A 14,478-nucleotide genomic window follows, 5' to 3' on the forward strand; every position below is an offset into this window, starting at 1 on the left:
CTGCTGCTGGAAAAACAGCGAAGAAGAAAAGAAGCAGTCAAGACTCATGTTAGGAATTATAATTATATATCAGCACTTACACTTCACACAGTACTCATTTCAGAGCAATCCAACAACATCCACATCAGTGGTAAGCTGACCACAAGCAGATGGTAGAGGTTTTGGTTGCACTCAAATTCACAACATCAAAAGCAATATTCCTCTTAATATTTCTCTTAATCAAATCAGTTAACTCTGTTTCAATAAACGTGTTCCCTAGAATGACAGCACTTCTGTAAAAGGATATCCCCAAGTTTCCCATAGAAGAATTTTTCCATACTGAGAACACAGGGCACTAAGCGCCTAAACCATCTCAGAAAGTAAATCTCCTCCATACCTGTGACTGCTTCTGTTGAATGAGTTGAAGCACTTCGTGGGCAAGTCTGTAGTCTTTGGATCGTGCATCAGTAAACACATAGATGAAAGAACCAGGCAGAGAAATTTCTAGAGCGATCTTTATTGCCCCAATGCTCATCTCTGGACAGTCTCCACCACCCTGTTGACAATGAGAAGGAAAACAAAGCATTTTTCTAAGAAAAAAGAACATACCAAATAAGTTCCTTTCTTTAGGGACACTCAGGATAGATACTTGCTCAATATCTAATAATTTATTGCCTGTTTTTATCCTAAGCATTGCATGGTACTGTCACACACTCAGACAAGCAGCAATTGCAACAATTCCTTAGGGAAGCTAAAAATCAAGGAAAGGGTTGCGGTTAGCACTGAAAACGGTTGGTGTCCCAGTCACTCTTATCTTTTCTGATAGCACCACATTTTGTTTAGCTCCAGCTCTTGTGACAGCTCCATTTCCTATAGTCACACGCTCCCTCACTGGCTGACAATTTAATTGCTCTGGTAGTATACAGCAGTCATGGGAGGTCAGGGCCACATACACAGATGGGAAACGACCTCAGCCAAGCAGTGATAAGCTCCAGGACCTTTACATACCAGACTTGAAAGAACTTGACCTAGACTTCACATGGCAGGACAGCCAGTGCAGAGAGCTCAGCAGAGGGGCACAGGAGATGAGTTCGCACTGGCCCGTACTGCTAAGCAAACAGCTGATGGCTGGAGGTTGTTCAGACCATGTGTTCAAGCAAAACTCTTCCAAATATGACAGTCAACTTTATATAAAAAAATCAGTTTATCTTACTAAATTAAGAATAAGAGGAAAATATTGTTATATAACACTTTTTCTGTAAGTTAAAGTAAGTTAAATTAATGTGGCACATTGAAGACAGAACTGCCCAAACAGCCAAACATGAACTGTAAAACCTGCCTCTATACAGCAGCACATTTCTGCACTTTCAAGACTGGACAGATGGACAAAGACAAACCTCATGAAATTCAGCACAGTAAGTGTAGGGTCCTGCACCTGGGGAGGAATAAGCCCCTGCACCAGTACAGATGAGAGGTGACCTGCTGAAAAAGTAGCTCCACAGTGAAGGACCTTGGAGTCCTGGTTGATAATAAGTTATCCATGGGACAGCAATGTGCCCTGGTGGCCAAGAAGGCCAATGGTATACTTGGGTACAATAAGAAGAGTGTGTGCAGCAGCTCAAGGAAGGTTCTCCTCCCTACCTACTCAGACCTAGTTAAAACGCATCTGGAATACTGTGTCCAGTTCTAGGCTCCCCAGTTCAAGAGGGACAGGAGAAGGCCCAGTGGTGGCTACAAAGATGCTGAAGGGCCTAGAGCATCTCTGTGAGGGGAAATGGCTGAGAGACCGGGGGCTGTTGAAGCCTGGACAAGAGCAGACTGAGAGGGGAGCTGATCAATAGCTAAAGGGTAGCGGACAATAGGGTGGGGACTGACTCTTTTCAGTGGTGCCCAGTGACAGGACAAGGGACAACACGCACTAACTGGAACCCAGAAGGCTCCACCTGTGAGGGTGCTGCAGCCCTGGAGCAGGCACCCAGAGAGGTTATGGAGTCTCCTTCTCTGGAAAGATTCCAAACCCACCTGGACATTGTGATTCTGGGCAAGCTGCTGTGAGTACCCCTGATTTAGCAGGAAGGTTGCACTGGATGATCCCCAGAGGTTCCTTCAACCCCCACCTTTCCTTTTTTGTAGAGAGCACTACTGAGCTAAATGGTTACACTGTGAACAAGCATGACTGTTTTTATTCTCCAAACAGAAGAGGGGAAGCAGCAAGGTAGAATGAAACAGAAATAGATTGGCTTTATTAAAGAAAAAAAAAAAAAAGGACATTTTTCCTTTAAATGTTTCCTGGCTTTCTTTCCAAATTGCAATTAAATATGGTTACAATTACCTCAAGAAGGCTTCTGGAAAGCCAGAGGTGAGTAAAGCTCAGCAAGTCTCATTTTCCGTTCATTCTAGACAGGCACGCAGCCATACAGGCTGTTAGCTCAGCTGATCTGTGCTAGGGACATTTCACAGGACTACATTTCATATTTGTCTAACTATTTACTTAAATGGCATTGTACCCACTTACAAATGGATACATTTAATACCTGATTTTAAGTGTTATTAATATCTCTTACAGAATATTGCTTTAAGTTGTCATTTTTGCACTGAGAAATACTCAAATGGCCTTTTCATAACTGTGGATGCCAGGGTACTGGCATCTGTATCGTAGGATGATTGACTCTGAAACTACCTGAGTATACTTTAAAAGATTTGTAGATAGACAAGATTTAATCACATTGCTTATGAAAATGAGTAACCACTGTGAAAGCTGGATTTTTCATGAGAACACACAAAAAATCTGCTCAGCTCTTAAAGACACTCCAAAACCACTGCTGCCCAAGCGTAGATTATTGTCATGCTGTCTATAACAATACTTGACAGTTATTTACTGATGAAACACAGGCAGAAGGGGAATTACAAGAAAGCTGGGAAGGGACTTTTTACAACTGCCTGTAGAGATAGGATGAGGGGCAATGGCTTTGAGCTGGAAGAGGGGAGATTTAGACTGGAGATAGGAAGAAATTCTTTACAGTGAGGGTGGTTAGACACTTGGAACAGGTTGCCCCAGGAAGCTGTGGATGTCCCCTCCCTGAGGGTGTTCAAAGGCCAGGCTGGATGAGGCTTTGAACAACCTGGTCTAGACGAAGGTGTCCCTGCCCATGGCAGGGAAGTTGGAACTGGATGATCTTTAAGCTCCCTTCCAACCCAAACCATTCTATGATTCTATGATTGACTTCAGAGGAATCAAAGGAATAGTTCCTTTGTCACTGTGAATGCAGAATGAACAAGGCCAAGTTTCTTCAGCACAATCTATTCCGACTGATTTTACCTGATGTCACGTAACAGCCAAAAGCCTGTTTCTAGTGTACAGTCATTCTGTGACCAGATGAATTGAGCTGGTAAACAAGAGCTGTGCTTTCCCCAATATCCAAGGAGAATAATTTTGCAGTGTTCCTGGAGAGCATGTTTTCATCTAATATATTTTGTACATAAGACTCCTTAAAATAAGTTATCTTCATCTTAATTTTTGTTTTATTCATTAATGAGAAATGAAGCTATCTTAAAATTCTCCTACCTTCACAGTACTCATTCTTGCCTCTTAACTTTCTAGGAAAAACACTAATAACAATTGGATAGGGAAGTGTTCACATTTTCTGAGAGCATTCACATCTACTGCAGGATGACCAATCAGTCCTGTTCTAATCACTTCTTTAATTCATATTTTGGCCCTTCACCAATGCAATGAATGAATTCAAGTCAGTGACAGACTTAATTTAGCCAAATAAGCACATCTTGAAAGTAATTACAAAACATGCAATCCTTCAGGAGAAAAGAAATCTTAAATTCCTTAGACAGCAACAACTTTTAAACAACTTGCTTGTCAATGAAGAGCTTTAAATTCTCAAGGACTTCACCTCAATCACACACTTTGTAGAAAGAGCTACAATTACTTTCCAGTAGAGCTATTCAGAAAACAAAAAATTAGTACTGGAAGGATGTTTAAAGTTTCAGTCTCCCTGTGAAGGAGAAAAGTAGAACAGCTGGTATCCTCTGTCTCCTTGAATATTTACTGTTGTTTGCTCCAAATTTAGTCTTTCTGCCAACTTTTAAACTGCTTATTCTTCTGAAACTATCACTACTGGCTTTCAAACAATCCTTTATTATGGTGGTTACCCCACATGCCAGTTTCTCAGGGAGAGGCTGCCTGACACTACTGACTCTAGCAAGCTTCTCCACAGGTCAGAAGCATTTTGCTTGATTAAAAACCAAGACAATAGGATGGTATTTGTTTTCAGTAAGAGTAACTCCATTCCAATATTTCACTTTCTTTCCATCGTGGAATCTAGATGTCATTTGTGGTTCATTCTCTCCAAGGGAAGTCGACCCAAGGAGACATGTTGCTGTGCTAGCTCAAAAACTGCCCCTTGTCTTCTGAGCACAGCTACAGAAGCAATTCAAGAGGGCTCCAACCAGCCAGATGCCTTCGAATCAGTAGGTGCTAAGTGACACATGGCAGTGAGGGCAGTATGTAAGGAATACCTCAAGGGTCTTACAGTCTTTTTGTACCTAACTAAGGCTAATGAAGTATTTTCATGGGAAGAAAGTTCCAGAACACAGTCAAACAGTTCATAAAAGCTTCTGTGAACGAGTGGCAAGACTAATAGAGTGCAAAATAAATGATAGCATTATTTTACTATTCTTTCTTGTGCCACTAAACTGAATCCCCATATAATGATGCAAACTAAGACAAAGTAATCGTGATCATAAATTAAGATGACCAAATAACATATGGGTGACAGTTTGTGCAGATAAAATGACAGATTCATATTCACAGATTACACCAGGTTGAAGGGACCCTGAAAGATCACCTTGTCCCTGCAGTCAGCAGGGACACGTCCAACTGCATCAGGCTGCCCAGAGCCACATCAAGTCTAACCTTGAATGTCTCCAGGGATGGGAGACATTGCCCACAGCTCTGTTCCAGTATTTCACCATTCTCGTTGTAAGGAATTTCCTCCTGATGTCCAACCTAAATCTACCCTACTCCAGTTTCAAACCATTGCCCCTCATCCTATCCCTACAAGTCCTTCTCAATAGTCCCTCCCCAGCCTTCCTGCAGATCCCCTTCAGATATTGAAATGCAGCTATTAGGTCTCCCTGGAGCCTTCTCTTCTCCAGGATGAACAGCCCCAATTCTTTCAGCCTGCCTTCATAGGAGAGGTGCTCCAGCCCTCTGATCATCTTTAAGGCCCTCCTCTGAACTGCTCCAGCAGGTCCATGATCTACCTCCCAGTGACTCATTGTAGAAGAAACGTTAACATAAGAGGAAAGATTAGAGGGAGGAAGCATGGTCTTTGCTAGAGCCACATAAAGAACAAACAAGTTACTCACCTGAACATAAAGTTCTCTGAGTTCAAACTGAAACTTCTTGGGATCCGTGGTTATCGTCACTGGACCAATTTCTAGGATGAAAATAATAGGAAAGTATGAGGAAAACACAAAGTTACTACAAGAAAACTTGAGAAGTTGACTGTTTCAGAGTCACTGTTTGGAAGTATTTAACAGAATGGAATAATTGAGAATGATGTACTCAGCACAGAAATCTGATTCCAAATCTAGTAACACTAGATTTGCACAGGAGAGTGGGCACAAACTGCAACCCAGAAGATTCCATCTCAACAGGAAGGAAAACAACTGTTCTATGAGGGTGCTGGAGCCTTGGAGCAGGCTGCCCAGAGAGGTTGCAGAGTCTCCTTCTCTGGAGAGATTCCAAACCCACATGGACATTGTGATCCTGGGCAACCTGCTGTGGGTAACCCTGTTTGAGCAGGAGGGTTGGACTAGATGACCCCCAGGGGCCCCTTCCAACCCCAATAGCACTCAGTGTGAACACTTTTCCAGTATTAGTAACTTCTAAATGTCTTAAACATTTATAGGTTCATAAAGCATTCTGTGAAACTACACTGAGAACTGGAGAACACCCAGCTGTTTTCCTGCAGCTATGGTTTCCTGCTGAGTTTACCTTCCTGCTAAGCTAACTTTCATGGTCTTGGCACCCATGCTTTTCCTGCCCTGTCCTTGTGCCAGTCATGGGCATTCATTGAGCTAAGCACGTTGGGTCAGGGTGCTGAGCCAAAGCTGAAGAAACAAACAGGCACAAAAAAGGAGCAGGTGAGATTTCTGCTAGCATAGTGCCCCTAACCACTCAAAGAAATCATTTGAGCACAGGCATATACAAAAAGGGGGACAATTCCACCGTCAGGGTAAAAGAAAAGCCTGAAGATGCAGTGCTGCCAGTTTACCGCAGCTGTAGCTGATATGAAATGCTGCTCCAGCAGCCCAGTGTGTTCCAAGTCCTACACAAGTTAATACTTACTTATCTTCCACAAAATTGAGATGTTCCTCTCTTTTAAACAGTGCAAAGTTTGATTTCACTGGAATTCCAACAATAGCCATCACTAAAGTCTACAGTAATCAGACATGTGTTTGCTTGGGGGGCTCTTAACAAGTGCTTTTGCTAAGCAGAGCTGTTCAGCTGTGTGAAAGTCACCCAGGAGATCACACAAAACGTTTCTGAGAACATTCAAGTGCCTTGAGTTTGGGGGGTTTTATGGCTGTGAGTCATTCATCTGTAAATGTTATTTACTAAAATGCTGTATCAGCATCAAGAGCCACCACAAGGACTCACCATTCTTCCACAAACGCCCTCCTGCCATCCTCTAGCACACCACTTTTGACCATTTTCCTCTGGGTACTCTTTCAGTAAATGCCTCTAATAAAACAATCTCCAAAATCTTTTGCTTCAAATCCATCCCCTGCCAACCATTGTTCCAAAGGATAGAAGAGATACATCTAGCAAACCCACCAGCTCCGTTATTCTCCATCATCTGAGGGATTACACTTTTCAATCCCAGAGCAGTAAATCCCTTGGAAAGGCTCTCTCCCTATAAAGTAACAGTATGAAAAGCAGCATGACTTCAGCTCAGCTAAACCAGCACACCCAGTTTCAACCGGATGAGGGTTTGGCCTTGCTTCTCTGCAGGCTATGAGGGCCCTCTCCAGCAGGACATGGATGCCAAGCCCCAGCCCTCGCCAGCACACTGCAGGATCACACCAAGGCTCTGGCCACCCTCTGCTGTGAGCTCAGTAAAGAGCAGATCTTTGATGCAGCACCTAGATTAGAGGTGGCCTTGTCAGCATCAAGTAGAGAGACATCTGTTGTCAAGATAGAACTGAGACCTTCACAAGAGCAAACGACCAATGTGGCAGTATTCAAAACAGGTTTTAGACTCTGAGAAAAGCAATGAAGGCACAGCTCGGTTCTTTTGTGCATCTTTAACGGCTTGCAGACAGCCACTCAACTCACAGATCTAACTACACATTGATCCACACCCAAAATTATCCAAAGTCTCAGTAACTGCATGCAGAAGTCACACACAAGTAGGACATTCCTCAAAACAAGCACAGTGGCAAGCATATCATTCTCAATACAGGAGAGTTACTCAGGAACTAGATCCTGCAAACAGGCCAAGCAAAGCAGATGGAAAAACCCCAACATTTCTTGGGGTTTTTTTAAACTTCATTGGTTCTTTAGGCAAAGACATGGAATACTCTAACAGCTCGTTAGAGCACTCTGACTACAGAGTCCCCTAAGATGTTCATGCTGATGCTGAAATACGAATCCATTCTAGGCACCAGTATTAGAATTTCAGGACTACTTTGTTAGGAAGGTCTTCAAAGTGCTCATTATTCCAAAGCAGTCCTCAAGGACTCTAGAGGTGATGATGTAGAAGGTAAAAAACCTGAGAGACACAGCAAGACAGTATGTCTTTGGGAAGTCGCAACTGAACTCTCTTCTCTCCAAAGTCCAATCAAAATGTCAGTTCTTTCAGCCTGCCCCAGAGATCCAAGGCTCAGCATTACACACACAAAACTGACAGCATAGGAAACTCAGGTTAAAGGAATGGTTGCACATTACTGAACAAAATCTGGACTTCCTTAAGCATGCTCCTGTGGCCAAGAAGGCAAATAGTCTCCTCCTGGGGTGCCTTAAGAAGAACGTGGCCAGAAGGTTAAGGGAGGTTCTCCTCCCTCCCCTACTCTACTCTAGTGAGGACACTCCTGGAGTCCTGGCTCCAGTTCTGGGCTCTCCAGTTCAAGAGTGACAGGGAACTACTGGAGAGAGTCCAGTGGAGGCTACAAAGATGCTGATGGGACTGGAACATCTTGGTGAGGAGGAAAGGCTGAGAGACTTGGGGCTGTTTAGCCTGGAGAAGAGCCAGCCTGAGAGGGAAGTTGATCAATGCTAAGTAAGAGCTAAAGGGTGGGTGGGCAAGAGGATGGGGACAGTATTCTCAGTGGTATCCAGTGACAGGGCAAGGGGCAATAGGCACAAACTGGAACCCAGCGGTTTCCATCTGAACCTGAGGAGAAAATTCTTTGGTGTGTCGATGCTGGAGCCCTGAAGCAGGCTGCCCAGAGAGGTTGTGGACTCTCCTTCTCTGGAGAAATTCCAAACCCACCTGGACACTGTGATCCTGAGGAACCTGCTCGGGATGACCCTGCTTTAGCAGAGCAGTTGGACTGAATGACGCCCAGAGGTCCCTTCCCACCATATACCATGCTGGTAGTCTGTAAACTGAATTTACAGAGCTCAACCTAACCACTCTAGTATTTGATCTTGTACCTAAGCAATTACATACAACAACATAAAACCAAGTCGCAATCCATTTGACAGAGAACAAGAACCTTGATACTTCCTTTCTGGAACAAATCCAATACAAACCATCTCCTTTGTAAATAAGAAGTCTCCAGTGACCCAGAAACTGGCCATTCTGAAAGGCCTTGCAGTTTTTCCATGACTTTCTGCGCACACCTCAAATGGCTGCATGTTTCTATACAAGCTAAATAGCAAAAGCACATTGGGAAAACCACAAATTACCCACTGACACACAATCACACATCATTACCACTGATGGAGGGTGATTGCAAATTTGGCAGTGCCTTAATCCTGACCACGTACAACATCTGCACCAAATGTCTCTTTTGGACAGCTGGATGCTTTAGGAGATTTGGCAAAGGAATATGGAAGCAATCTGCCTACCTCTCAACTCAGAACATTGAATTTGTTTGTTTTGGAATAAAAAAAAAAAAGCTCTAATTGATACTTGGTAGCTGCAGGAATTTTGGCACAGATGCTAAGTCCTGCAGAGTGCTTTCACGCATAGAACTCCTCCTTCCAAACCAGGGCAAGGATATTTCCCTGATGCAAAACCATATCCAAGATAAAAAGCACATAACAAAACATGGCCGTAATATGTCCCCACACCTCTAGATACTTCAAAAGAACACAGAGACACTTCAGAAGGGGTATACGAGTAGTGTAGTACAAAAAAGAATTTACAGCTCAAACCAAGCAAGGAAGTCACTTGTATCCTCAGGCTGTCAAATAAATGTCTGGTTTTCACACATTTTTAGAAATTCTGGTTTACTGGGTTCACTGGAAATACAAATATGGCAAAGGGCCAGGGATGGGGGAAAAGAAATTAATATTTTGGATGCTGCAAATGGGAATTAGGTGAAGGCAGCCCAGCATACATTTCTAACGTGTGTCAAAACTTCTCTCTTGTAATGTATTTCTGAAGGTGGGGGAAAATACAAATTCCACAGCGGGCATGGCTGCATGCATCCATTTCAAGAGTTGTGTCAGTTTAAGCATTTCCCATTTTGCCTTTCCCTCTTTGCATCCAGTGCTGCTTCCTCTGTAGCAGTTTGGCCAGTTCCCAGAATCAGAAGACTAATGTGGGTTTCATACACACCACTGCCTGCCCATATTTTATTTATAAATATAAACATAGTTTTTGGTTTCAGATCTGTCTTCCAGTCCTGTTTTGTATATTTACTCTTAAGTACTTCCACCTGCACAAGTGAAGGATGATAAAGGATTGTGCCTGATCAGCTGGGACAGCTAAAATGCCTAAGCCAGGCCTGCTGCCAAGAGAAATCGGTGTGTGACAATTCCCCAGGAGCTGTTTACTACCAGTGCTGAGCACTGCGCTTCATCTGATTTAAGGCTCTCTTCTCAAGCTTCCTTCTCGGCATCCAATTCATTGTAAAGCTCTGCTTATAGTTCTTTTGAAGATCTTTAGGAGTAGCTACCTTCCAAGGATTAAGAAAATAAGGCTAATGAGAGAGTTACTCCTAGGCAGCCTCCAGCCAGCTGTCTGTCCTAAGGGCACATAAGCAGAAACCTTTAATTTCCTAACAGTAAATTGGGTCCTATGCATTGGGACTTCTCCCCACTGCAGGTCACTCATGAGCTGCCATCAGAAATGTTTCACAGTACTCTCTTGTCCTTTTCAGCACCACAGTATAACATCATGGGTGCAACTAAACCAAAGAAAAATACTTTCAAGTGCCACCTCAAAAGATAGTGAATATTTTTACTTCTTAAATAGATGACAAACATATCCATACAGATAGAGAAGATTCTTTTTTACCATTATGTTCTAACCATTTAAAAGCTGCTCCACTCTTAACTGATTGCAGATTTCTTTAGTAGACTACTAAACCCAAGCAGCTGACTCAGAAATACAAGCTAGATACACGCAGGATGGTAAGACACTGACCCAGGTTGCCCAGAGAGGTGGTACATGCCCCATCCCTGAAAACACTGCAGGCCAGATGAGACCACAGCAATGATGGGAGAGCTGGAAGCCCTCTGCTGTGAGGCCAGGCTGCGAGCATTGGGGTTGTTCAGTCTGAAGAAAAGAATGTTCCAGAGAGACCTTAGAGCAGCTTTCCAGTATTTGAAAGGCATACAGGAGATTTGGAGAGGAACTTTTTACAAAAGCATGGAGTGACAGGACCAGGGGAAATGGCTTCAAAGGAAGAAACTCGATTTAGATTAGACATTAGGAAGATATTTTTCCCCATGAGGGTGGTGAGGCACTGGAACAGGTTGCCCAGAGAAACTGTGGAGGCTTCAAGGCTGGAAGTGTCCCAAGCCAGGTTGGACAGGGCTGGTCTAGTAGGAGGTGTTCTTACCCATGGCAGGATGGTTGGAACTAGATGATCTTTGAAGTCGCTTCCAACCCAAACCATTCTAGAATTGTATGCTTACTGAAGCTCCATCCTTCTGGATGGTGACAGCCATCACACTTGTACTTCAAATTCTTCACTAGTCACCCTCAGGCCAGCAGCTAAAGCCTGGCTGAAACTCAGGGGCCAAAGATTTAACAAGCAGTTGCACTAAAAATGCACCATGGTAAAGTATAAGGTTTTTTCCTTTCTGGGGACAAGATACACAGACTCCTCACATCTGCAGGACAGCCACCTTCCTCCTCCATCCCTTGGTTCTTTGAACAGCCCTGGAGGTCTGTTCTCATCAAGGGGCCAGCAGCCATCACTTCTGAAATAGCTTTGGCCTCCTCTAGCCAGAACTCAATGGACGATTGCCCGAATCACAGTGCACACAGCTGGCAACTCAGCTGACAGTCCCTAAGGGAGGCCATGGAGATCACATAAGTCTCTTATGACTAGGTGGTCTCTCATATTCAAGATTGGAGGAAGGAAGGATGTTCAGAATTGCTGCCCATGCTCTTCTGCACCTCCTCTGTGAACAGAGTTTTGGTTTTACACTTGTCCATCCAGTACTGCCGAGAGTACAGAAGTTCAGTCTGCTGCTTTTCTCCCCTAAAGAGAAAAAGCACCAGCAGACACAAGAGAAGAAAAACAACCAACCAACCATTTATGGATGTGATACAAGCAGCTTTGACTGATTTCTTCCCTAGGTCTTCAGTAAGGAAAGAAGAACCGATAAAGACTGCAGCCACAGCCTCCGTACTGTACAGCGTGGGAGCAGCATGCCGTCACCGAGGCTGGCTCCCAGCTCCCGCTCAACATCCGAAAAGGTCATCAGAGTCCCTCTGGTTTTGTTTATTTCCCCTTGTTAACAAAATCTGAACCCAGTAAGCTTCAGTTCATAATACTCTTTACATTCTTTCTCCAGACTGAACTGCAGTTCAGGCCAGGCCTATTTCTGTCTCATCTCCTGCTCTGTGTATTTTGGCACTGCTCCTTCAACACTTTTAACAGTGCTGGATGAAGAACTGACACTACAGAACAGGGCAGGAATTCATGGAACCACAGATTTTACAGTGCTCTTCAGTCATTAATAACCTTAACGCCTTGAACTCTAATCAAATACTATGCAAAACTCCATTTTTAATTCAAAATTTCATTCCAAAGGAACTTGTTTCCTGCAGTATCTAGCAGGGCTTCATTCTGAGCTGCTGCCCCCACGGCAGCTGTGGGGGAACAGCCGAGCTCCACCTTCGGGAACCTCTTGGCACTGCAGGTTACCACAGGCTGGCCCATAAGACTCCTTCATTTTCTTCACTGAACTCTGGTTCCCACCGTGTCTCCAGATGTACCTCACCATGGGAGGAGTCCAGAGGCTGTCTGACAACTTCTTTTGTTTTTCCAGGATAGATGAATCCGATTACAAAGTCTAATTAAAAGCTTCTGCTGCTTGAAAGATAATATTCACAGATTACTTCCTTCAAAGAGACTCTGAAGGTCCTTGGAGAGGGCTACCTTAGCGAAGCCAAGTCAGCTTTTGGGTCATGAGACATCACCAAAACTGAAAAAGCAACTGAAACTGCAGCCACATTGCCTTCATGAAGGGTATGGAATTACTAATGCACTCAGCACCCACCTCTGCACAAAAACAGACCGCATCAGCAAATAATGTTACCAACAGCAACTTGAACACCCTGAGAGCAGGACAACCCAGAGCTGCTCAGTCCATGATGATGAGAAATCTTCCACATGCATGCTATGCAACACAAAGCAATAGGCCACATCAGGAACAGTATTTAACGTGTAATCACTACCCACTTATTAATAAACCAGGATTCCATGTTGTCTTGAAGGAGCCATTTTCCAAACAAGCTTTATGGAGACCACAGCACTAAGCAGCTGGTGCTTAAAGCTGCCAAGAGACTATGGAAACAAGGACTTTGCAGATTAATGCTGTGCTGTTCTTTAACAGGCTTATGTTCTGGTCATGTCTTCATGTGGCAAAAAAAAACATGCTTTTAAAAATCCTAGGTGGAATACGGTGTATTATATTTAAATGGTCCTGTTGGGGTCTTTTTGACAAGGGGGAGTTATATGAGGTTCAAAAAGGCCAAGTGCTGGATCCTGCACTCAGGACACAAACAGTTCCCTGAAGTGCTCCAGGCCTGGGGTAGAGTGGCTGGAAAGCTGCCTGGAGGAAAAGGACTCAGGGGTGCTGGTTGACAATGGGCTGAAGATGAGACAGCATATGCCTAGGTGGCCAAGAAGGCCAAGAGCATCCTGGCCTGGATTAGCAATAGTGTGGCCAGCAGGACTAGAGAAGTGACTGTCCTTCTATATTCAGCACTGGTGAGGCCACACCTCAAATACTGAGTTTAATTTTGGAGCCTCACTCCACGAAGGACATTGAGGGACTGGAGCATGTCCAGAGAAGGACAACGAACCTAGTGAAGGGTCTGGAGAACAAGTCTGGTGAGGAGCAGCTGAGGGAACTGGAGTTTAGTTTGGAGAAGAGGAGGCTCAAGGGAGACCTTCTGGTTCTCTACAACTCACTGAAAGGAGGTTGGAACCAGGTGGGAGTCAGTCTCTTGTCCCAAGAAGAAGTGACAGGACAAGAAGAAATGGCCTGAAATTGTGGCAGGGGAGGTTTAGATTGGACATTAGGAAGAATTTTTTCCCCAAAAGGGTTATTAAGGCCTGGAACAGGCTGCCCAGAGCAGTGAAGGAGTCCCCAGTCCCTGGAGGTATTCAAAAGCCATGTAGATATGGTACTGAAGGACATGGTTTAGTGGTGACCTGGCAATGCTGGATTAACAATTGGACTTGATCTTAGTCTTTTCCAACCTTAATGATTCTATGATTCTGACCTGGGACAAAGGAGATCTGTTAGATACAAATCTCACACAAAGCAAGGTAAGCTTTAGGGTTATTTTCCTTCATAAAGGACAAATACAGAAAAGACAAGAGTGACCTAGAATTCCTTAAGATGCCAGACACAATCCTTGAAAGTTATTTAAACTTTAAATAAACTAAAGTTATTTAAACTTAAACTTGCAAACTATAGTTAGTCAATTAGCCCTAAAGAAAAAAGTAGTGAGACTCTGACACAGAACTACACCTGCATAATTAAAACACAACTCAGTAATGTGCTCTCAGTTTTCATACCAAAATACTTGCAGCCCTCCAGTACCTGAAAGGGGCCTACAAGAAAGCCAGGAAGGGACTTTTTACAAGGGCTTGTAGTGATAGGATGAGAGGCAATGGATTGAAGCTTGAGGAAGGTGGATTTAAACTGAAGATTAGGAAGAAATGCTTTACAGTGAGGGTGGTGAGGCACTGGAACAGGTTGCCCAAGGAGGTTGTGGATGACCTCTCTGTTCAAGGCCAGGTTGGATGAGGCCTTGAGCAACTTGGTCCAGTATAAGG

The 14,478-nt window shown here is 43.9% G+C and overlaps 1 protein-coding gene across 1 annotated transcript in view; it reads right to left on the reverse strand.

Annotated features, from left to right (window-relative positions):
• HMCN1 (hemicentin 1) overlaps nucleotides 1-14,478 on the reverse strand; it is a 204,862-nt gene that overhangs the window by 166,474 nt on the left and 23,910 nt on the right. The window contains exons 2-3 of the mRNA XM_054384518.1: nucleotides 5,362-5,432; nucleotides 377-535 (exon numbers count right to left, since the gene is read on the reverse strand). Coding sequence (XP_054240493.1) covers nucleotides 377-535; nucleotides 5,362-5,432 — 230 coding nt within the window. The remainder of the gene's footprint in view (nucleotides 1-376; nucleotides 536-5,361; nucleotides 5,433-14,478) is intronic.

Source organism: Indicator indicator, chromosome 10 (assembly GCF_027791375.1).
Source record: "Indicator indicator isolate 239-I01 chromosome 10, UM_Iind_1.1, whole genome shotgun sequence".
Taxonomy (NCBI): Eukaryota; Metazoa; Chordata; class Aves; order Piciformes; family Indicatoridae; genus Indicator; species Indicator indicator.